The 27,969-nt window shown below is 52.2% G+C and overlaps 1 protein-coding gene and 1 long non-coding RNA gene across 4 annotated transcripts; both read right to left on the minus strand.

The window, feature by feature from the left end:
• Positions 1-387: 387 nt before the first annotated feature.
• LOC142360507 (uncharacterized) lies at positions 388-22,189 on the minus strand. Of its 3 annotated transcripts, none has more exons than XM_075413430.1 (17): positions 22,130-22,189; positions 16,509-16,565; positions 16,203-16,285; positions 15,403-15,568; positions 14,578-14,684; positions 12,893-13,120; positions 11,686-11,830; positions 10,598-10,791; positions 8,278-8,384; positions 7,904-8,073; positions 6,920-7,099; positions 6,088-6,222; positions 2,915-5,377; positions 1,994-2,149; positions 1,455-1,562; positions 1,237-1,287; positions 388-506 (listed from the first exon to the last, which is right to left on the minus strand). In XM_075413430.1, exons 1-16 carry the CDS (start codon positions 22,151-22,153, stop codon positions 1,255-1,257), a joined length of 4,356 nt encoding a protein of 1,451 aa, XP_075269545.1. In that variant the 5' UTR covers positions 22,154-22,189; the 3' UTR covers positions 388-506; positions 1,237-1,254. The 3 variants fall into 3 exon arrangements, with proteins under 3 accessions (XP_075269545.1, XP_075269546.1, XP_075269548.1); XM_075413431.1 differs by having other exon boundaries at positions 388-516; XM_075413433.1 differs by having other exon boundaries at positions 388-526.
• Positions 22,190-23,898: 1,709 nt separating this feature from the next.
• On the minus strand, positions 23,899-26,735 carry LOC142360511 (uncharacterized). The gene is made up of 3 exons (XR_012763115.1): positions 26,681-26,735; positions 24,426-24,497; positions 23,899-23,954 (listed from the first exon to the last, which is right to left on the minus strand). It is a non-coding gene; the product is annotated as an uncharacterized LOC142360511 (long non-coding RNA).
• Between the last annotated feature and the right edge of the window lie 1,234 nt (positions 26,736-27,969).

Genomic DNA, 27,969 nt, shown 5'->3' on the forward strand with positions numbered 1-27,969 from the left:
GGCACCGCCCCCGGCACCCCGGCACCCCGGCACCGCCGGCAGAAGGGACACCCGAGAGGGGCAGCCGGCCCGGCTCAGGCCCGCCCGCAGCTCCCGGCACCCTCGGCCTCCAGCCCCGACGGCCGCCGGGCCCCCGCGGGGTACCCCGGGGAGCGGCGGAGCGAGCTTTCCTCTCGCCGCCTGCGGAGTCCCCCGTGGCTGCGTGGGCCGCGGGAGAACGAGCCCGAGGGGGCTTCGGAGGCCGTGGCGGCCCTCCCGCCCCGTCACCTCGGTCAGGGGCAAAGCTCCGCTCGCCAGAGCACTCCATGGACACCCCCGAAACCCACTGCATCGAGCCTGGAATCTGCATCAGCTTCCGAGCAACCGCTCCGTTTCTGTGAGGACGTCATTTATTGAGCGCTCTCTGTTCCTCTGTCTCAGCAGAGCTCTCCCTCGCTGCTTTCGGGGGCGGCTCGGGGGCCTCGTCTCTCCTTCACCTTCTTCCGGGAACTCTGTTCCGTACAGTCCTGAGAAAGACTTTGAGACACTTCAAAAAGTTCTGTTAAACTTACTCCTCTTTCTGAAATTTAACCTACTGACCTATGACATTGATCTTGCTACACCTTCTCATTCTGATCTTACGCTGGGTCAGCTGGTGTTTAACCCAACCATGGCAAGGCCTACTCAGGGCACAGCTGAGAGCAGCATTCCACCCCCGTGTGGTTTCCTAACACACCTGTATTCACACGGCTGAGGCCATGTTCTAGTTCTATGATTTTATGCTGTCCTGTAGTCATAATCAAGCTTCTCTACAATCGCTCTCTCGCACCCTGCCTGCTGCACTCCCTTCCCGACACCGGCCGTCTGGGCAGACGCACCCTCGGCCTCTGCTTCCAGAGGGACACGGGCTCTGCCAAGGGCTCTGCTCCACACGGGAACGCAGGCCCCAGCCTCAGGCTGGGAACAGGGAAACGCTCTCCCTCGGCGAGGGAGCTCACCTAACAGACGCCATTCCAGGGTTCTGGATTTCCCCCAGCCCCTCTCCCCCCAGGCCAGACCTTCAGGCACGCGGGGGACGAGACCCGGGTGAGCGGCGCTGTCTGGCCGCGGCCAACAGATGGGTCTGGCTGGGTATTTCCACTGCCCGGCGCACCCCCTCCCCGACAGCCACACCAGACTCGGGCTGCAGCGTCGTGCAGAGCTCTGCCCGTCAGCGCGGCCACAGCAGCTTTTCACGAGAGCTTTCCTGCTGCTCACCTGGCTCTGCAGCTCAGCTCAGCGGTGACTGCAGCACACGGGAGACTCCTCCTGTGAAGAAAGTGCAAGGATTTCCTTTTGGTCTCCAGCCTGGCCGGGGCCACGCTCTCTATTCAACTTCTACAGGGCCTGTACTGGGGGGCTGCTGCCACGGGGACCGGCCGTTGTTCCTCTGCGTGGCCAGAGCCTCCTCCCACCACCTAAGATTCTGCTCCCACCTGTCTGGAAGCAGGCGTCCTGTGCTGGTCAGGGAGAGAAAATCCGCACGCGTCTGGCAGCGGCCGATCCCTGCAACACCTCTTCAGCCTCCTCCGCTCACGTTCCACCTGCGTGTTGGGTGGGAGAAAGGGTCACAGAAACCGGCCTCCAGACAAGGAGCAAAGGGGCCTCTGGACATCATGGCAAGGAGATGTCTGCTCAGAGCCTGTTAATTGCACCAGACAACGCTGGGGGCAAAAAGCACTTGGAGTAGACTATGGAAGAGAAAGAACAAGAGGAAACAGTTCCTGACCCAGCAGTGTCAAACGTGTGTGTGGGGGGGGACAACACTGGGGCAAGCAGGGCGGTACCGCAGCGAATGAGCATTTGCGAAGGCAAAGGGGTGCCAGAAGAGAGACAAAATATGAAAGCCTGTGTCCGCAGGGGGATGTGGGAGAGGGAAGGAAACGAGCAGAGGACTCCAAAGCGCTGTGTGTGGAAATGTGCTGTGCTCCAGGGGACCGCGAGGCTGTGCGGAGGCAGCGAAAGCCTGGTTCACCTGCTCAAGAGTCCTCCGGAGCTCAGCATTGAGTTGCTTCAGCTCCGTCTTCTCATCTTCCAGCCTTGCAACTGCTTCCTGCAGAACTTCCAGCCGCTGCAACAGGAGCCCCTTCTCCGAGAGCCACGACAGCTGCTCCCCTTCTGCAAGAGCCTGCTGGGTAGGCAGAGAGGGGATGATGTGAGCTGGTGCCACGTAAAGGCGAGAAGGGCCAGAACCAACACGTCGGGGAGAGTGACCCGACTCGGGAACGGACAGCCGCCACGTCCCTTCTTCTCCTCCTGGTCCACAGGCCAAAACAACACTCTCCCTTCTAGGGTCCCTCCTCCAGATCACCTTGGAGAAACCCAAACAAATTTGCCTTCGTGCTTTTTGGACTGCGGCACAAGGACATCCCCAGTGCCCAAGAAAGCCTTTAACCTGATCAGGCAATGGTACGAATTCCGTTATTTTTAACACACTGGAGAAGCTGTACCTCACAAACCTACACCTCTGAGAGCATCCTCTAAGCACCGTCCGTGTAGCTGCTGTTCAGCCACCGTTACACAATTCTGCTAAGTTTAGCACATTGGTTTGGTCAGCTGTGCCCTTTCCCTCCCGTGCCAAATCCCACCCACGCTGTGTTGGCTAAGCTTGCCGAGGTAGGAGAGAGCCAATGACCCACCCCCGCTTTTTGGACTTGATTTCAACAGCAAGCTCTGTAGTTCCTTCTGTAGTTCTGGGCCTGGCAGAAAACATTCCAGCAGGTGGATGGTCTCTGGCCGCAGCACACAGACAGGCGAGCCTGCTGGCAGCAGTCACAGCTTTTTGGCCAAGCAGGTCAACTATTTGTGGGAAAATACATTCCCATCTCTTGAAGGGAACATCATCAGACTCCTTTATAGACCTTTTCGTTGGCTGACGGTCAGTCACGCTGTCTACCTGACACTGGTCCGTGTCCCTCGCTGAAACCACACTCTGCGGGACGGCTGTTTCTTCCCTCCGAGTCCCGTGAGCCGTTTCACTCTTGCCAAGGGCAAGAGCCAGTGCTTGTGCCTTCTCTCTCCATTTGACTTCTCTGCTTTCAGTCTGCCTCAAAACAGCAACCATATGCTCCAGTTCTTTCCCCTTTGCTCTGCGCTCATCTTCCAGTTGTTGGGTTAGCTCCTTCTGCCTTTGCAAGGAACGGTCTCGCTCCTGGAGAACTCTCCTCTTCTCTGCTTCCTCTTCCTCCCAGTTCTGGAGTCTCCGGATTTGTTTCTGTAGGGTCTCATCTCCATCTTTCCATCGCAAAGCTGATGCTAACCGTTTCAGGAGCCCACTCTGCCTCCTTAGCTCTTGTTCTCTCTCTGTCAGAGTCTCCTCTAAATACCTGACTCTGCCTCTCTGGTACTCGATCTCTTCATCCTTCTTGGTCAGAGTCTGCTGGACATGCTGGAGATCTTCCCGAAGAGCCCTGATTTCCTCTTCTAGTTCTTTTTGCTCACCTTGAGCTTTGGTCTCTCGTTCCCTCTCATGAAGAGCTTCTTCCAGGAGCTTCTCTTGCTCTCTGGGGTGTCTAACCCCCTCTCCCTTCTCGGCTAGCCTAAGCTGGAGATTCTGCAAGGTCTTCAGTTCTTCTTCTTGCCGCTGGAGTTTTTGCATAAGAGTTTTGTTGTCTTTGTCTCTCTTCCTCACCTCTTCCTCAAGCAGATTCACTTGCTTCTGGCATGATGTTAGGGCTACTCTCATGCTTTCACCACAAAGCTGGAACATGTTCATTTGCTCTGGCTGCTTGAGGAACTCCAAACGGTTCTCCTTCGCTATTTGGCTCGCTTTGTCTGGATCCTGCTCTACTCTCTTGGCCTGCTTGCCTTCCAACTGCTTCTGCTCTCGAAGGTCCTGGACATGCTCTTGCAAAGACGCTATCTCTTGATCTCTAGCTTCTAGAGAAGATTCAGCGTATTCAAGCCTTTGCAGCATAGCTTTAGTCGGCATCGCTGCCTCCTCCTTTTGCTGTTGAAGCTTAGAGATAGCCTCCTCCAGAACCGCTATCTTCTTCTCTCTTTCCTTCAGAGTCCGTTTTGTTGCTTGGAGATGTCTTTGCTCAGCTTCATGCTTTTCCTCCTTTTCCTTGCATGCCTCACAGCGCTTTCTGAGGGATAAAATTTCTTGCTCTTTTTCCTTTAGCGCCGCTTGAAGATGATGCAGAATTTCCTTCTGCTGTTCAGAGTCTTGCTCTTGTTTTTGGAAGGTCTCAATCACTTCCTTCTGAGATTCAATCATGAAGTCCTTTTCTTTCAGTATTGCCATAGAGTATTCCAAGTCTTTCTGTAAAACATTCCGCTGTTCTTCTGTTTTCTCCTCATAGCTCCTTGCCTGTTGCTTTTGGAGGTCTATGAGTCTGTCCTTTTCTTTTAAGGTTTCTAGGGTCTGCTCCAGTTGGTGACGGACAGTCCTCACCTGCATGTGCATGACTTCTTCAGCTTCCTGGATTTGCTTTTGTTGTGACTCAAGCTCTTGATCTTTTTCAGACAAAGAAAGGGTCATCTTTGCTACTTTACCCTGAAGCTCTTGCAGGTCCCCCTCTTGCTCTTCCTTGTGCTGCTGCAAGAGTCTTAACTGCTCCCTTTGAGAATCACACTCCCGCTCTCTGTCCTTAAGAACTGCCCGCAAGTGTTCAAGGCTTGCCTGCAGAGATTTCACCTGTTCTCTCTCCATTTCCAGTTCTCTTTTCAGATGATCAAGATCCACCCGCAGATTTCTCACTTGTGATGCACCGTGTTGTTCCAGCATGATGATTTTCCCCTCCTGGAATTTGATCTCCTGGTCTCTCTCCTCCAGCACTTTGCTCATCTTGCTGACTGCAGTCCTCTCCATTTCTCGCTGCTGCTCCAGGGCTCGGATCTGTTCTTGCTGGGATCTGATCTCCCGCTCTCTCTCCTCCAGCACTTTGCTCATTTTGCTGACAGCAATCCTTTGTTCTTCTTGCTGCTTCTCCAGCTCCCGGATCTGTTCTTGCTGGGATTCCACCTTCTGTTTTTTCTCTCCTATGTCCTTAATAGCCTGATCGAGAGTAGTTTGACACGTTTCTTTCTGCTTTTCCAGCATTCTCATCTGGTCCTGGTCCAACTTCCTTTGTCCCTCCCACTCCAACAGGACAGCATTCAGACGAGGGACAGTCTCCTGCAGAGTTTTTGCCTGTGCTGCCTCTTTCTGGAGCATCTGGATTTTCTCCCACTGCGTTTCCACTTCCTCATTTTTGATTTTTAAGATAGACACCGTAGTCTGAAGTTCTTGTTCAAGGCAGTGATTCATCTCTGTTGCTGTATTTGCTCGGTTTTCGGAGGCTGTGACCGATTCCTGGAGAAGGTTTATCTCCCGTACCAGTTTTTCTTTCACTGCTTCCACTCTGTCCCGTTCATGCTGCAAAACAGCGAGAAAAAGATTCAATCATTCCATCTCAACAGGTTTGCTTTTCATACTAGATTTGACCTCCTGCTTCAGTGCCGGTCAAGGGCTGCCCCCTCTCTCCCTGCCTCTTGGGATGCTGTGGACCTTTCCTGTGCCACCCTTTAGGCTGCGTCTTCCCAGCTTCCTCAGCCCGTCCAATCTTCCTTGTTGCCCTTCTCTGAACCTCTCTGAGCTCTAGTGACTTCTTTTGGGGAGCATCCACCAGAACTGCAGCCAGGATAATCTGAGCCCTGGAGTAGCAGCAAGAAATGGAGAGGACTGCAGTCAGCAAGATGAGCACAGTCCAGACTGAGCATGTGGCGTGACGATGTTCTCTCCATTAGCAAGGAAGGCAGGAGACAACAACCCCAGCATTTGATTTCCTGAGTTTGGGGTGGGTTTTTTGGACCTCTACTGTCTAGAGTTTTCACTGTACCATCCTCTAGAGCCCCACTTGTCCCCTCTTGAGGGAGTAAGGGTCAGATCACGGTCTGTCATCCTGTCTTCCACATCTGGACTAGTTTCCCCCATGCAGGCGTACCTATTTATCTGAATCAGTGCTTCTGTTTCCCAAATTTCTCTAGTTTTTCCCCACTGTCTGCTCTCAGACGGGCAATATTGAACAGCTTTCTATTCTCAGCAAACTTTGTCTTCTCAGCCCTTTTTGCGCATCCAGACCTTACCTGCCCATGCTCTCGCTGCTCTGCCACCTCCCGCCTGAGCTGCTCTAGCTGCTGGCAGGCTTCTGTTAGCTCTCCCCAAGTCTGCAGCAGCGTCTCTAATAAAGCATTCTTCTCACGCTCCTTTTCTAGCAGGACCTGCACAGGAACAAAGAGAAGACGCATTTAGACTTCCCATACAACCTCTGTGTGGCAAGACTCAAGGACTGACGGGCTCACACGTTCTCCAAGCACTACGCTGCTGCTGCTCTCCTAGGGCAGCATCTGCCCACCCCGAGGCACAGATTCCTAAGTGAGACTGGAAGTACAAACACGGTCCACCCGTGAGTGAACCTCCAACAAAGCTGTAGTCATCTAAGAGGAAAATGTGTGGCATTTCTCAAGGGTCTCTCTCGCCTTGCTGGTGAGGGTATCCCTTGTCTCCTGCTGTGGCCTGTTTGTCTTTCGACAGCGACTTTTGCATCTGCTGAGCAGCCCGGGACCCAGCCTTCTCCCACAGCTCTGTCCTTGCTGTGCAGGTGGCTTCCTTTGTCAGCTCGCTCACCAGGAGACACAGCGATGGTGCTCACGTTCTCTTCAGGCCTGCCACGTGCCTCCTGCCCTTCTTTAACTTACGCTCTGGTAGCCTCTCTCATTAGTGGCCCTGTCCCTCACGGCACAAAGCTCTCTGGATTTGTGCTCTCTGGATTTTTGGGTTGCTAAGGCACTGCTCCCGTTTGCAGAGGGGCATCTGAGAGACACTTCTACCCAGATGGACAGTGTCCAGAGAGGCACTGCCGAGGAGGAGCCCAGAAGAGCAAAAACACCACACCAGCTCTCCTTTCACAGTCTTTACCTCTTGCTTGGCATTTTCGACTCGAGTTTTTTCCTCTTCTTGCTGAGCTCGCACGGCAGCAACTTCCTGCTTCATCTCAAACAGCTGCTTCTCGTGCTCCCTTTCTGTCTCTGCCTTCTCCTTTTCCCACTGCTCCAGCAGCTGCTGCAGCTCTGAACGGTGCCCTTCCCGCTCGCTTGCCTGAGGAGGGGAGGAAGAGACTTCACGATGGAGTCCCAGCCAGGCTGCTCAAACACATGTGAAGCTTCATCCCTCCCGCAAACCCCCACCTCAGCAGTGCCCAGTGATGCCTTTGTGCCCTCCGTAAGTCAGGTCCTACCAAGGAACTTAAAAGGAAGGTCAGCAGGTGGAAGAAAAGGAGACGTCACCTTCCCGTCTCTGATGGCCGCCTGTTTCCTAGCACCCCTCGCCTTGGGATTTCTCTCCATTCTCAGAGTCTCTGCCTGCAAAGCTCAGCTCCATCCTCATCAATTAAAAGCTGCAGACGGACTGCAGGGTGAGAAAGAGCCCAGTGCCCTGATGCCCCAGTCACAAGACAGGCCACGAACTGAAGTCCCAGGAACAAGGGGCCTGCTCCATACGCCTCAAGCCCAAAGATAACACCTCTGTCAACCCTGACAGGACAGAGAGAAAGGAACAAAGTTCCCGTGACTGCAGCTGGCAGGAATGCGAGGAGTCTGCTTCACGGCAGACGGGAGTCTGCTAGGATCCTACCCCTTTGCTGCCGTGCTTTGAGTGGGGACCACCCAACCTCCTGTTAAACTCGTCTTAGGCCCACACCAAGTCTGTGGCTGTATTTACTGTCCGAACACAGCCCGTGGGTCTTCACGGCCTGCAAGTACGAGCCGCTGGCTCTGCTGCCTGGCCTGGCAACGTGTGGCCTCTGGCAGGTGACTGCTGCCATTTCACCCGCTCAGGCTATTCTTCTTCTAAAGCCAGCCCACAAAGCTTGCTTGAAGAACTCAAAAGCACAGTGTTTCCTACCAGGTCTTGCAGGAGCTTGTTTATTGCCGCTTGATGATCAGTTTGCCGAAGGCTGAGGGCACTGTCATACTGCTGTCTTGTCCGCAAGAGCTGTTGTGCCGTGTTTTCCCGTTCCTGCCTCATGAGAGATCTCTCTGCTTCCAGCTCACACTGAAGGCGTTTCACTTCCCCTGCAAACACAACCAATGCTGACATTCAGAGTCTACACAGACAGTGGTTCCGACTTTACTGACCTCAAGCCATTTGAATTTCGGTGTAGGAGGGATCTGTCTCCAGCCCCTTCACTCCTCAGAAGCACTGCAGACAGAGAGCTGTTTTTATACCACCTTGCCTAGGCAGGGGATCACCAGAAACAAAGCACGTGACGCTCTCACCTTGGATGGCCTCCTTGGCCTGTGTGACTGTGCCAAGCTGGATTTTCAGCTGAGACAGGTGCTGCTGAGCCTCAAACAGGCTGGATTCCAGGGTCTCCTTCACTGAGCTGCAAGTTGCAAATGCGGAGAGAAATGAGTTTCTTGCCCCTGACACCCACAGGGAGTTATTCCAGTAAGCAGTGGCTCAAGAGCCCCACCCCTGAGTACAGAAAATGGTTTGCATGGGAACTCATATATACAGAAAGCACATTACTGCCACTGCAGATAGCAATGCAGGCCCCTTCGAGGGAATGCCCAGGCTTTCCTTCTCACCTAGCATAACACAGAAAGCCCAGGCAGACTTGACCTCAAGAGCCAAGTCCTAAATTGCTCTTGTCTGATCTACGACACACGGGTAGCTGTGCCCGCAAGGTCTGTGCCAGCAAGCAAATGCCCAGCCTCTGCTCACAGCCCGTATCTCATCAGCACTTCCACCTTGCTCTGCAGGGGGACAGAAGAAGAGCATTTCCCTGGCTGACTCGTGACTTTGTAACGCTGCTCGTATAGGTAGGGAATTTTCCAGACTCCCTGAATTTCAAAGGGACTAAAGAAATCCATCAGATGGTACAGTAAAGTCTCACGCTTGTAGCAGAGTCCGTAAGAAATCTGAACTCGATTTCAGCTGAACAAGGACTACCTGAAAGCAGAGACAGGCATCCTTCAGTTTAAACTGTCGGAAGTTCAAGAGAAAAAAGTGCTACTTTTCTTCAAGCGTTGGTAACTAAGTAGGCAGTAGCCCAAATGGCTTGTCACTCCTTAGAATGGAAGCTGTAGACCTGCAGGGGCAAACTGTTACATCCCCAGACTTCAAGCAACTGCTGCGTATGACACACGGGATTGTGGTACCAGGAGCTGCAGTTACCTCCCTGACCTCAGACAGCGTCTGTGCGCCAGGTTCCTACAACACACAGCACTGCCTCACTGCTACAGGGATGCCATCAGGATAACATCCTTCAGGATGTAAAGGGGCACCCGAGTGGAACAGCAATCAAACGCACAACCGCAGGATTTCACGACTTGCATGGACAATGGAGGATGTATCTTCCAGAAGGAGAACAAGCACCTATTTCTGATTACGCCAGTCTCTGGCAGGCCAAAGTAAATAGGCTCCATTTTAAGCATAAAGCAAAGTCGGGCTCTAAAACCAAACAGAAAAGACAGAGTTCCAAAGTGTGACAGCAAAAGGCTCTGGAGAACAACATCCCGCAAGAAGAGTTGCTACAGCCCAGTAAGTGACAAAACATAAATCAGCAGGATTAAATCAGAGAAGCTGGAGCTCAGAAGAAGGAGCAGCTCTCAAGAGACAGACTGAGTCAAAACGGTGTTTATCGGCCTCGCTAACAACCTACTCTGGAGCGGTAAAGCACAAAAGTCAAGAAGTACGACAAACAGTCTCTGAAACACCACTCGTACAGCTCCGCAACTTCAGGAGTCTTCTGAAAACACATCTAAGAGGAGGACAAACATCTCGACACGTTGAGTTGTTTCTTGGGGGTTTTCTGGAAAAGCAGAACTTGTCGCATTTGATCTCAGAAACCTGATACAGCAGAAGGACAGAATCTTGTTCCTTCCCCGTACAACATCACCACGACATCTGTCTCTAAAGAACATGTGCTAAGGAGTACAGGACCCCGACACCACTGATGGGCAAGAATTCCCAAAGACTGGCCAGAACTCAAAAGACGCTTCCCTGCGGCTGGGGTAACCAACTCTAGGTCCGGCACCACAGCTAACAAGAGTTAGCTTAGAAACAGAAGGCCCTCAAGATTTTCAGCGGGAGCCTGCAGCTTCACCCGAAATGGCAGTGTCCTGCTCACAATGTCCGTACGTAACAGCCTTGAATTCTGAAGATCTTGTGTCAAACTACTTGATAAGGCAAGATCTATGTTCAAATGCACAGAACAAGAAGCGAAAGCCAGAGAGAAGCTTCAGGTTTCAGTACACGTCTGCACGGTTTAATTATTCCTCAATGCAGAGCCAAGGTACCAGATACTGAGGAATGATATTGCCTTGCTTTGGACTTCCCACAGGAACGTGCAAGGGGGCATAAACACAAGCCCAAGGCTCAGGAGAGCTCTGTTAGCTTTAGCTGTCAGAAAAATAACATCCAAATCACGGTATACTGGGGGTTTTTTGCCCAAGATTCTTCCATTTTCTCTCCATGGTAGGTGAAAACCTGTGAAAAGCACTCAGGATGCCATAAATCCTCGTGTAACGATTACCACCTTATAATTACAGACATGAAATAACGTCCTGCCTAGGGTCTCCTCCCTGCCTTTACCTGGCCTCTGCCAGCTGCTCGGAAAGGCCTTGCCTGTCGCGCTCCATGGCTGCCAGTCGCAGCTGTAGGGCAGCCTTCTCCTGCACCAGCAACTCCTCCTCTTTGGATGCCTTGGCCAGTGCGTGCCCTTGGTGAGAGGACTCCTGGTGCAGCTGCTCCCGAGCACTGCTCGCTGACCCTTGCTGGCGGTAAACCTGAAAGCGGGACAAAATGCAGTTAGAGCCCTAGAGCCCTTTCTCCGGAGCTCTGTGCAGAGCCACCCAGTGCCGCTTCTCAGTCAGCTGGAGGAGAAAGAGCTCCTGGACTCTGTACAGTAGGTCATGGCAACAAGACTGTTTACTTGTCTGGCACAAGGAAGTTGTCTAATATACCTCGCTGGCATTCAAGCTTGAAGATTGACTGTGATTTTTCAGTTTTTTTCTTCAGTGTAACACCTCTGCTGGGTATTTGCTAAACATACCACCTACTCCAAAACTAAGACTGTCGAACAGACCACAGACCATCAGAAACAAACGCTTCTCCTCTCAAAGCTATCCCATAATACCCAAGATGGTACGTTATGAAACTGACACTGAAGTGATGGCAAACTCCCTTGTCTCCTGCAGTGATGCGATTCTCCCAAGCCCTTTTTCCACTGGACCAAAATCAGCTAGTCCAGAGGAAAGAGTCTTGTGGGATCAGCTGTTTCTCATCCTCTTCCTCAAGGCCTAAAGAGGCTCCAGCAAGTCAAAGCTGCCTGTAGGTCTTAAAATACAACTTCAACAACTGCAAGGTGTCATTCCCATTCTTAGCAGTACAAGACAGCACACTTTGACTTGGAGCTTTGTCCCGCTCTCTGGCCTTGAACAAATGGAGTTTTGAAAGTTGCAAGCTTCACCACAAAAAAAGCATAAATAGAAACATGCAGCCTCGTTTGTTTTTGCCTTGGAAAAAGGGTGAAGAGCTACGCTGTTTGCTTCTTTAGCCGCACGTGAGAGTAGGAGACCAACGTTGCCCCTGCCCTCTGCTACCAGAAACGGCGTCTGTGGTGGTCCTGCCCTCACAGCTCCCTCTCCCACAAGTGCTGCCTAGGAAGAAGGTGACCATACCTTTTCCAGTGCTGGGGCAAGCTGATGTTTCTCCTGCTTCAGCAGATCGCTCTGGAGGTGCAATTCCTCCAGTGTCTCTCTTGTGACTACCAGCTCGCTCTGGAAGGAGGAATGTTTTCCTTCAAGTGCAGCTAAGTCTTTCAGTCTATGAGAAGGGGAAAGATAAACAAGCTTTTCATGTAAAAACATTCTCATTTGCAAAACCAAGAGTAGAGAATCATAGACCCGTGAGGTTGAAAAAGACCTTTAGGATCATCAAGTCCAACTGTAAACCTAACACTGCCAAGTCCACCACTCACTCATGTCCCTGAGCACCACGTCTACACGTCTTTTAAACACCTCCAGGGATGGTGCCTCAACCACTTCCCTGGGCAGCCTGTTCCAACGCTTGATGACCCTTTCAGGGAAGAAATTTTTCCTAACATCCAACCTAAACCTCCCCTGGCGCAACTCAAGGCCATCTCCTCTCATCCTATCCCTTGTTACTTGGGAAAAGAGGCCAACACGCACCTCACTGCAACCTCCCTTCAGGTAGCTAACAGCTTCCTGCCCATTAGTTCTCCCTCTCCTCTTTCATACGCTGGATACAACACTGCCCAAAAGTTCTTCTCTGGCTAAGACAGACTTTTAAAGCCCACACTGCGATTCCCACAATTTCTTTGCCCTGCAGCAGAGAAATGATGAAAGAGCTTGCAGTCTCCTGGGGAGGGAGATGTGTATCAATTTCCAATCCAATAATCGTAGGATCAAAGGACCATTCACATTACTACGAGCAGTGACGCTGCAAAATGGCACTCTTGCCCCAGAGGCCTTCTGCGCTCACTCTTGCAAGGAAACATCAGCACAGGGGTGCTACTTTGCTTATGATGGTCCTGTGCAAATTTCTCCCAACTCCTTTAGCGCAGCCCTGGGGCTGCACAAGAGACAGAGCTCTCTTTGTGCTGGTCTCAAGTTCTCACCAAGAATCAGATAACCACAAAAACACTGTCGTGTGCAATCTCTTCTCCAGTCTTGTCTTACTCAGAAGAGCTTCCGTCAGCCAGACGGTTCTTTCTACCCGTTCTGTTGAAGGCAATGGTTTGACTACGGACAGAAACAAGGCTGTGGAGAACGGGTGTGTTTTACGTGCGGACACAGCCCATCTAGGAATCCAAGAAGCACCCACAAAAGAGAATGTTGGTAATAGCAAAGTCTAAAGCACGTTTACCTGTGCTGAAGCTCTGGCTTCTCCAGGTCCCCCGTGACTTGTAAGCACATCACTTCCCAAGTCTTCGGGCTTATGTCCTGCTCCACTTGCGGCTGTGCCTCTTCCTTCGGGACAGGTCTACGCGCAGTGACGGACTCCCAGAGCTGTGTGCCAGAGTTTAGGTGGGAGCAGCTTACAAGCAGAGATCCAGAAAGCCTCATTTGCTCTGCCTTCAGCTCGGACAAATCTCTGCAGAAGAATAAAGAACGAGCTAATGTTCACACCACTGTCTTTATCAGCTGACTCACTTTTGACCATGTAATTGCGCAACGGTAAAAGCTGGCAGGAAAGGTGACATCTTCGTTGGGGACGAACCATTCGTCTGACACTTTGGGATTGGGACACATCTCGATAGCTGAGCAATGGGTCTCTTTGATGGCTGAGGAATGAGTCTATGTTCTCCTCCGAGATGAGAAGAAATGTATGCAACAGCCAGAAGGCTTCAAGAATTAACCAGGAGGTCAGGCACACTCTACACATTTAGGAATGCTCAGAATCAAAGAAGGCAAATGGCTGACGGTAACCCAGAGTTTGAAGTTGACACCAGAGGAAGGTACTGTTACAGCCACACTCTTTTTCATTTTATAGAAGGAAGCTGTGAGAAAGGAATCTCAGAGAGCCCAAGAACAAGAAAACAATCACAAAAAGGAGGTATCAAACTAAGCAAGATACATTGGATAAATGCAGTAACAGGGTAGAGAAGCCATTCTTTCTCTCAGCCATGTTGATACAGGAACAAGCAGATGCAAACTGAGCAGAATAAATGTAAGCTGGAAATGAGAAGGGTAAAAGAATTTAAATATATATATATATATATATATAGTCCTGGCTTCAGCTGGGATAGAGTTAATTTTCACAAGGAGCTGGCTGGGCTGACCCAAACAGCCAACCAAATGGGGTATTCTATACCATGCGATGTCATGCGCAGTATTTAAGTGGGGAGCTGGCTAAAGGAGGGGCTTTTGCTACTCAGGAGTGAGCTGAGCATTGGGTGGTGAGAACACTGCATGTTGTACATGCTTTTTATCAGCATTGTTGGTTGCTGTTTTCTCCTCCCTTTGCCATTCTGTTAAAGTGTTCTCATCCCAACCCAACCCAAAGTTTTTGCCTTTTTTCCTTCGGGTTCTCCTCCCCATGCCTCCGGGGAGGGGGGATGAGTGAGAGAGTAACTGCGTAGGTTCTTTGCTGCAAATTGAGGCAAACCCACAACATATATGTATATTCATGAACGATATTTCCATTGGGAGCGGTGGGAAAAGAAACCCAGTGACATTTAAGGCAGATCTTAATCACTCGACAAAACGGACCGCTCTGCACACGGCAGGCACAGCCTTAGTGAGTCTCTTCCCATGTGTCCACGTATGCCTGTGTCTGTGTTAATGTGCCCAGAGATCACCATAGCCAAGTTCATCTGTTCAGGGCCTCTGCACAGCTCACAGACTGAGCCCCTCAGGTTTATCTGAAACCAGCATCAAACAAAAGGATTCTGAAAATAGCCTAAAGCATGCTTAATGGCATTGCTTCAGACTACCCAAGGAGAAATCGGATCTTTAGCTGCAACGACCGCAACACCGAGGCTCAAAAAGCGGGTGGGAAGGGAAGCTACGTTTTTTTCTGCAAGAGATCCAGCCCTCACTTCTACTCACCGGTCAGTGGCAGTCTTCACTTCCAGGCAACGACGGCGCAAGGTTACCACCTGACGCCAGAGGCTGAGCAGACGGTTATGTTCACCCCTGACGTAGCTGTCATAAAGCTAAACATGCAAAGACAAAAAAAAAAAAAGCCAATTCAGCCTTCGCTGTCGCTGTACAAGTCCTTCCGATAGGAGAGAGCACAACCACGATCACCAGGTCTCCTTCAGTAACAACTCCAACAGGGGCACCAAGCACTGCACAGGCCCCACAGAAGCACCCTCTGCAGACCTGCCGCCTGACTTCAAAGCAGGGGACCTCCACGCTTCTCCTGCAGGAGTGGCTATCAGCAAAGCAAACGGATCCCGATCCACCGTCTCGCCTTGCAGAGGCGTCCAGCACTCTCGGGGGAGGAAGACAAAACCAAGCCCCTCCAAGACCAGCGTCAGATTTCCTTGCAACAGGCTATTGGTGAGGGAGGCCTGTCTTGTTCTCCTGTTGGCTACTCTGAGTGGGAAAACACACAGACCTCTCTGGTCTCCACTGCTGTCGACGCAGATTTAGCAGCGCTTAAAAAGACGAGCGTTCATGTGTGACTGCCCTGCAGTGCCCAGAAACAGCAAGCACTCACCTTTAACACCCAGCAGCACGGTCACAGCAGGTGGGCATCTTCCCTCACCGAGATTTGCTGACACCCCTCCATCTCACACCCCTCTCTGCTGCTACTCAACACCGACACGTCCTCAACAGAGCCACAACTCGCACACGGCAAGCCCTCTATGCCAGAAATACAATGCATTCCCACTCCGCTCTGGCATCACTGCCGTAGCCTGTCCTTACCTCACGGTCAGTGCGCCACTCGCTCTCCTTCAGTTCCAGCTCCTTCTGGGCCCTCATCCAATCCGCCGCCAGCTTCCCAATGTCTTCTTGGAGGGCTGAGTTGACCATGTTCGCTTGATCGAGGTGCTCCTGCAGACGAGTGTTCGCTTCTGCCAGATCCTCACACCTTGGAACGGGAGAAGCAGCAAGGAGGTCGCTCAACAACTGCTACCCACAAGCAGCATCCCCGTGATTTTCCAATTCCTTCAACACTGACTTCTTGTCAAACTGAGAGGCAGCGAAAGTGCTTTCTAGGATTAAGTAAGACCACCCTGTCACAGCAAACCCATCTGCTTCTCCTTGCTTTGAGCCTTCCATTTCCATCTACAGTTTTGGTTCCCCCCTGCTCTTCAACTCTGAGGATGCCCACAACTAACGTCCTGCCTCCCCTTTGTGCTGCCTGATCACTGGATGCATCACCTTTCTCTGTCCTTGTCCTGGCCACCTCTCTTCCTCCACTCTCCTCTCTTGATTCTCAGCCCAAACAGGGGCTCTGCTGAGTAGCTCACCTACTGAATCGCGGAAGAATTTAGGCTGGAAAGGGACCTTTGCAGGTCACCCGGAGCAACCCCCCGCTCAAAACGGAGCCGTTCAGCGCACAACGCTGTTACTGCAGCCCAGAACAGACTGTGGGCCTTTCTCCTTCCAAAGAGGCTTGCCCAGCTGCTTCCCTTGGGGAGGCCGGGCAGCGCTGACAGGTTTCCCCTCGCTTCCATGAGTGTCCAGGACACCCAGTGTGAGGTAACGCAGCTTCCTTTTACCTTTGATGCTCCTCTTCCAGCCGAAGCAGCGCATTCTCCAGGCTGTGCTCACCTCTGGCTTCCCACCTGCCTGGAAGGGATCCCTGGAGAAGAAAGGAAACGTTTTGTCAAGTTCTTGTGTTCCCTTCACTGTCACGACCACGGAGAGCAAGGGAGGGGACGGGGATTACTCGGTGGGAGTAGCTCTCCTCAGTCTCCCACTGCTGCACTCCCGCAGCTCATGACCGCGAGTGCTCCCGCAGACCTGAAGCCTGGGAGTCCTCTCCTGCCCTCCGTCTCCTAGGTTTGCTTTAGCCGCGCACTCACCGCTCCCGCCGCCAGCTGCCGCTCCCGCTCCCGGCACCGAGCCCGGTACTGCCACACCTGGACGGACACGCAGAGTGACGACGAGCGGACGCAGCGCCGGGATCCCCGCCGGGCCCCGACCCCCCGCCCCGCACCTTGGCCTGCAGCTGCCGCACCAGCCCCGCCTGCCGGCGCCGCGCCTCCTGCGAGCTCTGCAGCCGGCGCCGCAGGGAGGCCGGGCTCCGCGTCGCCATGGCCCCGCCGCGGCCGGGCTCCGCCGCCCGACGGGCCCCGCTCGCCGGCGGGGGTCCGCTCCGCGGGCGGCCGCGGGGTCGGGAGAGCCGGGCTGGCCCGGGGCCGCTCCGCGGCGGCGGCTCCCTCCTCGCTGCCGGCCGACGGCGCCGCGGCCCGGGCTGCGGAGCTGCCGCGGGGGAGAGGCCGCCCCGGCACCGCTGGCTCCGGCGGGTGCTGCCCGGAGACCGTTATGGAACGGCGAGCGCGAGGGCGACGCGGGCTCGCGCCGGGGCCTGGGCGGGAAGGGGCGCGCGGAGGGCGGGCCCAGCCCCGCCGGGGGGGGGCGGTTTCAGGTGGCCCCGGCGGTTCCCAGACGGGCCGAGGAAACGTCTGCGGGGCTCTGGGCGGGCGCGTCCTGGCGCCAGGGAAGGGTCGGGCTGGGGGCGAGGGAAGAGCTCGGGGCCGAGGGGGCTGTGAGGCGCTGGGGCGGGCTGCCCGGGGAAGCGGCCGAGGCACCGTCCCTGGGGCGTTTCGGAGACGTGAGGACGCGGAGCTGGGGGACGCGGTTGGGTGGTGGCATGGACAGCGTCGTGCTGATGGCTGGGCTCGGTGGTCCTGAAGGTCTCCTCCGACAGAAGCGACTCTGTGGTTCTGTGATCCCATGGTGCTTCCCTCGCCGGCTCTCTTGGCCAGACACGGACTATTGCTTAAAACTTCCGTCAGGGGTGGGCGTCCGTCACACGGCAGGGGCTCTCTGGGTGTCTTTGGATATCGGACGGTAAAATGGCAAGTGTCCACGGACCATGTCCGGTCGACCTGAGTACAGTGATGTAGGTGGACAGCCACGCCCATTAAGCCAGAGCAGAGCAGGAGTCATCTCACCACGAGCGAAGGAGAGAGCGGGAGATCTCGCTTGCCGCGTAGGCAAGGTTAAGGCACCGTTAACGATTCATCTGACCCGCTGACGGGCAGCACCCCCATCTTCCTCCTCTGCTTGGGTGGGACACTGTCCCGCGGGGAGGTCTCCTGCGCCTCGGGGGTGCCGGCTGGCGTGGGGCACTTGGCCTGCTTGCTGCCCACCTTGCCCGCCCTGGGCACCACGCGGCAGGAGACGATGCCCAGCGGCAGCGTCAGGCGGGTCAGAGCCACCCGGGGCTGCCCCCGCAGAGCCTCCTCCAGCGGGGAGGATATCCCATGATATCCTCCTAGGGAAGCTGAGGAAGTGTGGGCTGGATGAGTGGTCGGTGAAGTGGATAGAGAACTGGCTGAATGGCAGAACTCAGAGGGTTGTCATCAGCGGCGCTGAGTCTAGTTGGAGGCTGGTAACTAGTGGTGTCCCCCAGGGGTCAGTACTGGGCCCAGTCTTGTTTAACTTCTTCATCGACGACCTGGATGAAGAGTTAGAATGTACCCTCAGCAAGTTTGCTGATGACACCAAACTGGGAGGTGTGGTAGATACACCAGAAGGCTGTGCTGCCATGCAGCGTGACCTGGATAGGCTGAGAAGCTGGACAGAGAGGAACCTGATGAGGTTCAACAAAGCCAAATGCAGGGTCCTGCACCTGGGGAGGAACAACCCCATGCATCAGTACAGTCTTGGAGTGGACCTGCTGGAGAGCAGCTCTGCGGAGAGGGACCTGGGTGTCCTGGTGGACGACAGGTTGACCGTGAGCCAGCAGTGTGCCCTGGCTGCCAAGAAGGCCAGTGGGATCCTGGGATGCATCAAGAAGAGTGTGGCCAGCAGGTCGAGGGAGGTTCTCCTTCCCCTCTACACTGCCCTAGTGAGGCCTCATCTGGAGTACTGTGTCCAGTTCTGGGCTCCCCAGTTCAAGAAAGATGAAGAGCTACTGGAGAGAGTCCAGCGGAGGGCTACAAGGATGGTGAGGGGACTGGAACATCTGCCCTATGAGGAGAGGCTGAGGGAGCTGGGCTTGTTCAGCCTGAAGAAGAGAAGGCTGCGAGGGGACCTAATAAATGCTTATAAATATCTGAAGGGTGGGTGTCAGGAGGATGGGGCCAAGCTCTTTTCAGTGGTGCCCAGTGACAGGACAAGGGGCAATGGGCACAAACTGAGGCACAGGAAGTTCCATCTGAACATGAGGAAGAACTTCTTCCCTCTGAGGGTGACGGAGCACTGGAACAGGCTGCCCAGGGAGGCTGTGGAGTCTCCTTCTCTGGAGATATTCAAGACCCGCCTGGACAACGTCCTCTGCAGCCTGCTGTAGGTGACCCTGCTTCGGCAGGAGGGTTGGACTAGATGACCCACAGAGGTCCCTTCCAACCCCTACTATTCTGTGATTCTGTGATTCTGTGGGTCAGCTGTGCGGGGCCGATGGCGACGAGGGGCAGCCGCGGGGCTCGGCAGAGCACTCTGCCGAGGACCCTCCAGGGCACTCTCCGGGGGACCCTCTGGACGACCCCTCACGAGACTCCTCTCCGCAGGAGACTCCACGGGACCCTCGGGCAGCCCGGTGGGGAGGACCGCTGCCCCCCGGCCCTGCTCCTGCTCGGGGTCCGGCCAGGGGGACATCGCCACCCCTGAGAATGGGTCGGCGTCCCCCAGCATTGCCCCCGCTGCTCGGCCCTCGAAGTGATCACCTTCCGCCCCGTGCTCGCAGAGGTCAGGGGGCTGGTTGAGGAAGGCGCTCAAGTAGGGGTTGTGGGGCGCGCTGGGGACATCGGGGACAGTGTCCATGCTGTCCATGGTGTCGAGCCAGGCGAGCGCGTCAGAGATGTCCGTGGTGAATGTCTGCTCGTCCGGAAACTGCAGGTTGTCCCCTGCCCGCTCGGGAAAGGCCTCGGCGAAGGTGTCCGGCCCCAGGTCGGGCAGCTCCAGGGACTTCTCCGTGCCTGCCGAGATGGCCACCCCTGCTGAAACAGCAACCCCAACCGCCCGGCCCCGGGGCAATGCGAGCTTTCCTGGGCACGGGACGCCCGCCTGCAGGCTCTGCCACCCCCTCCACACTCACCATGTTCCGTCAGCTGGCCGGGGCGACCAGGGTGGCCCGGTGGGGGCTGGTGCCAGGGATGCTGTCCTCGATGGCCACCGCGTCGTTGCCCGAGGCCTCCAGCGGCTCCCAGGTGCTGCTGGGCAGGGTGTCGAGCACAGGGAGGCTTGCACCCAGTGCTGAGCCATGGAGTACCGGCGCTCCCCGCGGGCCACGGCCCATGGCCCCAGCTCCAGGCCTGGGGTCTGTTTCTGTGGTTTTTATCTCATGCCTTTTCTAGCAGACAGTGTGGTTCAGTTTGGCTGTTGGAAGGACCAGTGACTTTGCTGAACAGAAGCAAGTCTTTCACTACCTTCATTTCTAACAAACATATTTTGAGAGCACCAAGAAATTATTAACATCATACAATGACAGAAATGCATCTTACTGCATGTGGGAGAGGAATTCCTCTTTAAAGGAAAATTTACTGAGAAGAAAAATACGTTGTGTGAAAGATGCTGCTGTCCTTTTTGCAGACAGTAACGTTATCGGCTTATTCATTTACTGGCTACAAATAGTCATCTGACCGCAGTCGTGTTTCTTTTCCATTCCCCAGATACATTTTAATGTGCTTAATGTAGATGTGTACACATTTTTGTATAAAAGCTGTTGCTGAGGCTTCCCAAAGGACCAGTTAAAGTGTATTGGTCTCCAGTCCCAGCCACTGCAAACCCTGTCGAGTGTAATGGACTAGTTCGGCCACGCTGCTGTTCAATGCCAGAGCGCACGTCGCTGTGCTGAGTTCAGCAAAAAACTCTGGAAAAAGAGGAGGCAGAGCGAAAACATTTGGTTGGTTTCACACAGCAGGCACGTTTGACAGGCGAGGGGGCTGCCAGGAGCAACAACAGCGTCACGCTGTCTGTCGGCAAGTCCCGTTAAACACATTGTCGACGCAGAGAGCCCAGCGCTATCGGAAGGCCGGGAAGCGTAACAAGCACACGAGGCAGGGCACGTGAGAGCAGAACGCACTCACACACGCGTACACGCACTGAACCGGCTCCCCAAGCGCTGGCTTTAAAAGGACGTCGAGACTCCCTGGTAGGTGGGCAAAAGTTTGGGTGTTCACAGCCCAGTCCCCGCCGCAGGCTTCCCCCAGACTTGAAGCAAGCCAAATTCGAGTGTCTTCCTGAGCGATGCCCAGAAAATGGGACTGGTGCCTTTCCATCATCCATCCTCAGACCTTGGAGACATCATGATTTCTCAGCTGAACAGGTTTAAAAATTTGTACAGCTTGCCAGGCCTACGTGAGTATTTACTGTTCCACCGCACAGATCCACTCCCTTGGGAGTATTGACTACCCCAGCCATCATTCCCCTACATGACAACGGCAACACAGAGCAGGTTTTGAATTCGGCCTTGGCTGAAGCAAGCTTGTGCTCAGGCTGCCCTCCCACAGGTTTCCCTCCAAGACTCCTTCCTCTGGCTTAGCAGCAGCATCCACCACTCCTTCTGTGTGACAGTCTCTTACCAGCCTTGTGAGGACAGAATCCGAAACACTACACGTGTATTGCTGCCGCGAGCACAGATTTGCTCAGAGGACAGCCAACCACTGGAGGTTCTTTATTCAAAGGGGACTTGCAAAGCCGTTTGAATTTCAGCACCTGCCTCATTAGCGTGAGTGTTTTTACAGCCTTCCAACAGCTGAGCCAGGCACACGGTGCTTATTCTCTTTTGCAAGTTTGCCAACAAATCGTGGCAATATATCCCTTTGCCCACAATAGCTCACAAAACTTTGTGTTTTGTGAAAAATGTCACTGCAAATGCCACATGGGATGGCAGGTTACAGACTGAACTGCACATACTCTAGGGCTTTTGCTTATTCACCACTGCTTGTACCACAGAACAATACATTTTTAACAACAAAACGGTAAAATAGACAAGTAGCAGCAACTTTAGGAAATGCTGCTGGCAAGTACTGGTCACGTGCCCAGCAAGGACTTGAGTTCAAATGCTGCTCAGCTTCTCTGTTACGCAGAGCAGCCGGCTTCACTGTTCGCAAGGCAAAAATACCTGGAAGTTTGACAATCTAACTAAACCACAAGGCTACAGGCCACAAAGCTGTTCTTAAAGAAGGTGAACCAACTCAGAAAAGCTAAGCGCCCCAAAGGGAAAAACAAACAGCAAAAAACCTCCTCTGCTTCCTGTCTTACCATGAAGCAAGGTGGCAGCTTTCCTGCACTTGATACCCTCATTCCTTAGCTCTTCGACATTTGAGGATGCCAAGACAACCTTTTAATTGGAACACTCATCAATATATCACCATCAAGTATCTCTGCCAATATGCCCTAGCTGTCTATTTCAACATATCTCATGCTTTGAGCTTTAGGTCTGGCGTTTGCTACACCGAGTGTTCAGATTTAAGCAAGTACATACACAGAACGACAACACATAAGGCAGAAAAGCCAGAGGGCACAAACTTACCCTAATTCTCCCTGGCCAGTGCATCAGCCTGTTCCCACAGAGCACATGCAGAGAGGATACCAGCAGTGATGTTGACACAGGAAGTGGTGATACTTGGGATATTATAGGGGATGGTGTTCCCACCACAGCTGTTAGCAATACGTCCCGGCTGAGATCTCACAGAACCGGCAGGAGAGGGCTTTGGGGAAGACATGCCCGTGGGTCTGCAGGAGAAAGAAACACCGTCACGAACGTTTAACGTCAAAGTCTTGCCGCCAGACGATCTTATGGCAGGAGCTCTCTGCTATCATCCAGGCCTGCAGTGTGGAGTGGAGTGTGGAAAACTGAGATGTGTTCAGCTGCGTAACAAGTAATTGCCCTTTGAGTGCCAGGCCAAGGTTTTTGAAGTGATTTGCAACTCTAAGAACTTCTCTTGACAATAGAAATTGCGGCACCAGACATCAGAAAGGGCCACCAATCCACCTTCCAAAATCTACACCTACTTGTGGAAACTTTCACCAGATCAGCATAGCGCTTTTTCCTCATGACTTACAGTTCAGGCATGATGAAGCTCCCCGCCTACAGAAGCTGGAGCTTTCTGACAGCGGGTCAAAGCAGCCAGTTCAGCCTACACAAACTCATTTAGAGCTCTAGGGAACCTAAATGCGGGCAGCTGCCTGCCTTCCAGGCACAGGCAGGCTTCATCACATCACTTGACCTCCTCCACCTCAACCAACCTAATTTTAGTCACTGGTATGAGAGGGCTTCCACCACGCTCGCAGGAGACCATTTACTTCCCAATAAACTATCCTCTGCAAGGTGGCAGAAAAATCACTGGAATTACAGCATCGCTATTACAGACCAAACAACCCTCTCGCCAACGCAGAGTTTAGCAGGGGCAGACGGGGAGCCGGGTAGCTGTGTGCCAAATGCAATTACCACGGCACACAGAAAAACTCTTCCTTACTCATTGTCATTAAAACACAGGCCCAGTCTGCTGGGCGTCGGTTCAAACTGTTGTGTGACAGCTTCCCTTCTACTTTTGCTGCCACACACACAGCAACACTGCTGCAGATACACAGAAAGGACAAAATGCTCAGTAACTCACCAGTTAGAAGAATGAGTTTCTTTTTCTTAATTGGTGACTGAGCTAAAGAGACAAATATTGAAGTATCACCTCAAAGTTATGCTACCACAGGGTGAAGGCATAATCCTAGTGGGCAGCGGCCAGGGAGATGGGGATGGTATCCCATTAAGTCTCAATAGATCGCTAACAGAACAAAGATGGCACCGACAGGGGCTCTGAAACAGCACGGTGACAATACCTTTCTTGCTCCTCTGACCTGCTTCTCTAGTGGAAAACTACTTTGCTGGGGACATGGTAACTCTGGACCTCGTAACAAAAGAAAAAAACCCTTTCCAAGGAGAAAAGACAGGAAAGAGAGAGCAGAAACATATTCACGCCCCCTAACAGTATGATTTCAGGTGGCAAGAAAGAGCAAGTGGTGAGGCACTCTCAAACGCAGCTTGCACTCAAATACTCCAGCTACTGTTTTCACTCACACCCTTAGAGACTCATTACAACGTATGTATTTTTAAATCTTACCTTGCAACGCATGGAGAAGGTGCTTGTGTTGCTCTGGAAGAACTCTGCAGCGAGGAACAGAACCCTTGCTAGGTTTGGGCTATTCAGCTGACAGCAGTAACTGCTGCAGCCATCCAGCTGGCAGCTTAGCAATACGCATACCGTACCTTGAAGTGGTCATTCAGGATCCTGGAATACTTCATTGCAGTGTCTTTCTCATAACGAAACATTGCCATGTGCAGAATGGACTGGGAGCGCATGCTGTGAACAGAAACACACCCAGGCATCGGTGTTGACACTCGCTGCTGCCTGCCAAGCAGCCATCAGCCTTGTGGGACAGAGGCAGGCACACCCCAACTGTACTGCAAAGTCAGGAAAGCTCAGAACTTCTCCTTCCGCTCATCTTAAAAAAAGACTCTGTGAAAACATCGCAAGGGGAAAAAAAAAAACAAAGAAGGAAGGGCCATGTCTGGTCTTTTATATAAACAGGTTCCCAACCTCTTCATAGGTGCCACGGGCTGAGGAAGCTCTGGCCCAGACGCGCCTCAGCTATGTTCAGCTACAGCTTCACTTACACGGCTCAAACACCGGCTTCTGGTTTTGATATTGTGGGTTCTTCCCTTGCAGAACTCTATTCCCATTTAAATCATTCATTCGCCTCTGAAAGCAATGGGCCTTTCGCTCTGTCAAGTCAAAAAACAGACTCTGAAGGCTCAGGAAAAAGTTACGCACCATAACACAGCAAAGGCTTTTTCATGTGAAGATGCTGAGGAGTCCATAAAGGATTTCAATGTCGTGATGAATCTAAGGAAACAAAATAACAGAATCTTATCAGCCATCAGTGCTCTGGACTCCCACTGTTTATGAAACAACAGTCCACGCCGTTATCTCAAACTTCGGTCCTAAGGTCAGGAAACCTGCCCTGAGTTCTTAGTCCTGACCCAGAGTGCTTTGTAGGCTTTTGAGCAGAGGACTCTGTCTCAAAATACCTTGTTTTCCACGCAGCGGGAACAGATGTGGCCCCTGATGCGACCCACTCTCCTCTTATACTGATTAATGGGCAACATCCCTACAAGTAGATGCCTCCCGTGGACCACCAGTCAGCCTGGGGCCCAGAAAAGGTATCCCCACTACTGAAGATAAACTACTAATTCAATTATTTCTAGACAAGACAGACATCTTAGTGGAAATGTTTCTTTTGGCAAACAAACAAACAAGCAAATCTCCGTTTTGAAAACAAAGCAACAACATCATCTTGGAAATACAGTCCATCAGGACCAGAATGCAAACAATACATTTCAAAAAGTTTGAAGTCTACCACAAAAAAAACCCCTGACAGCTTTTTCAGCTCTAAGGCAAGAAGTCAAACCAGCTCTTGAAAACACTCACGTAACCTGTAATTTCAACATGAATAAACTAATACCTGTCTCTCTTCTACCCAATCCATGGTCCCTTGGGTTGCACTGCCTGTGTACGTCATACTGTCTACACACATCTTCAAGGGCTGTGAAACTAAATGAGGAAGGTTGCTAAAAGAAGCCCCAGGAAAGGGTACAGGTAGAAAGACACATGGGAGAAACCAGTAAAACCTGCCTTCAGTCAAGCTGCAAACCTTTGGGGCACTAACTGTTCTGCCACACGCTATACTGTTGCTTCACTTTTTTTAACTGAAATACTACTGAACTCGCATGCAAAAGCAGCTTCAGATCTGGATAAAGCAAAAACTCCTTCACGTCCTTGATTGTCATAATCAGTGTCCTCTGGTGTACCTCAGCTGCAAGGCTCAGATGCAGAGGGGGATGTGGTGCCTACTTCTCCTGAGAAGCAATGCTGAAACATTTCAAAGGATTTGTCTCTGGTGCCTCGGGATGGTCTGTCTGTCTCATGCTTGTACAGTGACCTCAACTCTGCTCCACGGCGGGAATCCAGAGCTGCCACAGCTGCAAATGCGCGGTGCAACTAACTCTTCCCCTCCAAACGTCCTGCCTAACCATGACGCTTTGAAAACCGCTTACTTGATGAGATCTATGGTGCCGCTGAATACGCTGGAAGCTGATTTTGGTGCTGCTGAATCCGATTCCAAGGCGATCCCATACTCAATGAAGGAAAGGGCAGCACCTAGGTACTGAAAGGCACTTCCAGTCGTGTCAGTCTATTGGGAAGAAAATTCCCATGTTCAGACTAAGACGAAACCTACTTCTCTCAAGGGTACCTAAATTCCTTTTTTGTCTCTAGTTAGGCAGGATCTGAAGAAAGAAAAAGATGCAAGCCAGGCCTCTGGGGGATAATTCAGGGGTTCTCAGCAGAACCCCCAATGTGGTCCCAGTCATCAGCTTTGTGTGCTCTGGCTATTTGTATCTCTTCCTCTCGCTCAATGTTTTCCTTGAGTAATTTGTTATCTTCACGTTTTTTGGACATTATTGTCTGGTCTTGGAGGCCTGCCTTGTGAGAGGCAGGTGAGGCTTTGCTGCTACACTATTCCCTCACTCCATTTTCACAGGTCAATGGCAAGCAGTGAATGTACATCATCCAACTGAGTCATAATCAGCAAAAAAATACGTTCATTCATGCACGCTGTTAAAACTGCACCTAGCAGAGAAAGCCAGTTACATCTGCAAAGGACACTTCCAAGTCTTGCTCACCAGCAACGTAATTACCCTCAGAATCCTGATGTTTCAGAGGAAAATGTCTTAAAACTAACTGTTGCACCTGTCTTCCAAGGTCTTTGTGACAGCTCTGCAAAGCCAGCAGGCCTGCTAACCTCAGACAACATCAGTTCTGAATCCTGCTCTCTAGGTGTCTTTATAACGAAGGGAAATGTCTGAACATTTGGCAGATAAAGACAGCCGCCCCACATACGCCTTGAACAGATGCCAGGTATGGAGTACGGAAGTAACGTTAGCCAGCGCATCTTAGTCACATGCATGCAGGTATCACGTCCAAATGCCAGAGCTGGGTAACGTTTCTGGCTCAGGGCCAAGGCTTACCATTGCATCAGCTTTGTGCTTCAGCCTCTTGGCCTCTTCTACGTAGTATTCCACCGGATGCTGTCTGAACTGGGGACAGGGAGAGGAAAAACAGAGAAAAAGGGCAGGGTAATTATCGATTTTACTTCATCTCTAGAGGATGCTGTGAGTCCAAATATCCTGTTTTGGTCCAATATCCTGTTACAGCCTTATCAAACACATTACAGCTATGATAGTTCACTAAATGAATGTTGTCTGGATGTTCACAAATACACAGCAGCTGAATGCACAGATAAACTGAATTCATTTCTTGAAAAGTGTATGTTGGAATAACATTGAAAACTTACATTTCCAGATAAAAAACCAGTGGAGGTTAGGCTACTATGAGGCCAGGTTGACTTCTTCACTCCCACGGGAAAATAGTAGTCGGGGGATCTCCTATCATTCCACAAGTACAATACTACAAATACGTTTTGATTGAAACATACAGTAAACTTTGCAGTACCACACACTCACCTCAAACCCAAAGAGCTTGCATTCAAGTTATCTGCTTACAAGAGGTATGGCCACCAATGCTTCTACAGGTCTTGGTCTCAATCAACACAAAAATGACAATAAAGTTGGAACACACACATTTCTGTGCACTGGGATAATCTAGTCGCCAGGCAAATGGCACACAGCCACCTGTGCACTAACAAAACTGAGAAGTGGAGAGTCACGCCTTCTCAGAAAAAGTCAGTTGCCAGCCCAGCACCTGGTCACAGAGGAGTTTGCCGCTTGTCAAGAATCAGACAAATCAAAACCCATCACTTGTAGACAGGCACAAGAGACACCTCCTCGCAGAGTTACAAAGCACCTGATTTCTAGAGTAGCTTTCCTCAAACTAAGAACTCTCGTAATGAGACCTTTGCTTTGTGGTGGGTGGGCTAAGTTCCAGACACCAGAAGGCAGTACAGACATCTCTCCCTCACTCTTTCCTCCCAGAAGAAGTGCTCATTAACAAGCAGAAGCCAGGGTGGCTGTAGGGCCAGCCTTGCCTGGTGTCTTCAGAAAGTGCAGACACGGGGTGTAAAACAAAAACTTACTCTTCAAACTTCAATTGAGGTCTCCTTGGCTTGGAGGTACCATTTGGCAAAGAAGGCACTGGGAAAGGATCTGTGACATCCCCTGCAGATCCCTGAAAAACCACAGAGCCAAGATGAAGCTACTTAGAGAGATACATCTAAATCACTGAAAAGTCTGGCTTTCCTAAATCGCAAGAGAAAATGTTTACTTGCCCCAGGCAATAGTCTGTTCTCCAGGCTCTCCCT

Source organism: Opisthocomus hoazin, chromosome 2 (genome assembly GCF_030867145.1).
Source record: "Opisthocomus hoazin isolate bOpiHoa1 chromosome 2, bOpiHoa1.hap1, whole genome shotgun sequence".
Classification (NCBI taxonomy): domain Eukaryota; kingdom Metazoa; phylum Chordata; class Aves; order Opisthocomiformes; family Opisthocomidae; genus Opisthocomus; species Opisthocomus hoazin.

Excerpts from the sequence above, each read along its gene's own strand:
- LOC142360507 (XM_075413430.1), bottom strand. The coding sequence starts at position 22,153 with ATGCACTGGCCAGGGAGAATTAGG. Across the intron at positions 7,100-7,903 it reads ACAAGCTCCTGCAAGACCTG|GCAAGCGAGCGGGAAGGGCA; the intron begins GTAGGAAACACT and ends TCCCCTCCTCAG. Across the intron at positions 5,378-6,087 it reads AGCAGCGAGAGCATGGGCAG|CATGAACGGGACAGAGTGGA; the intron begins GTAAGGTCTGGA and ends GCTGTTTTGCAG.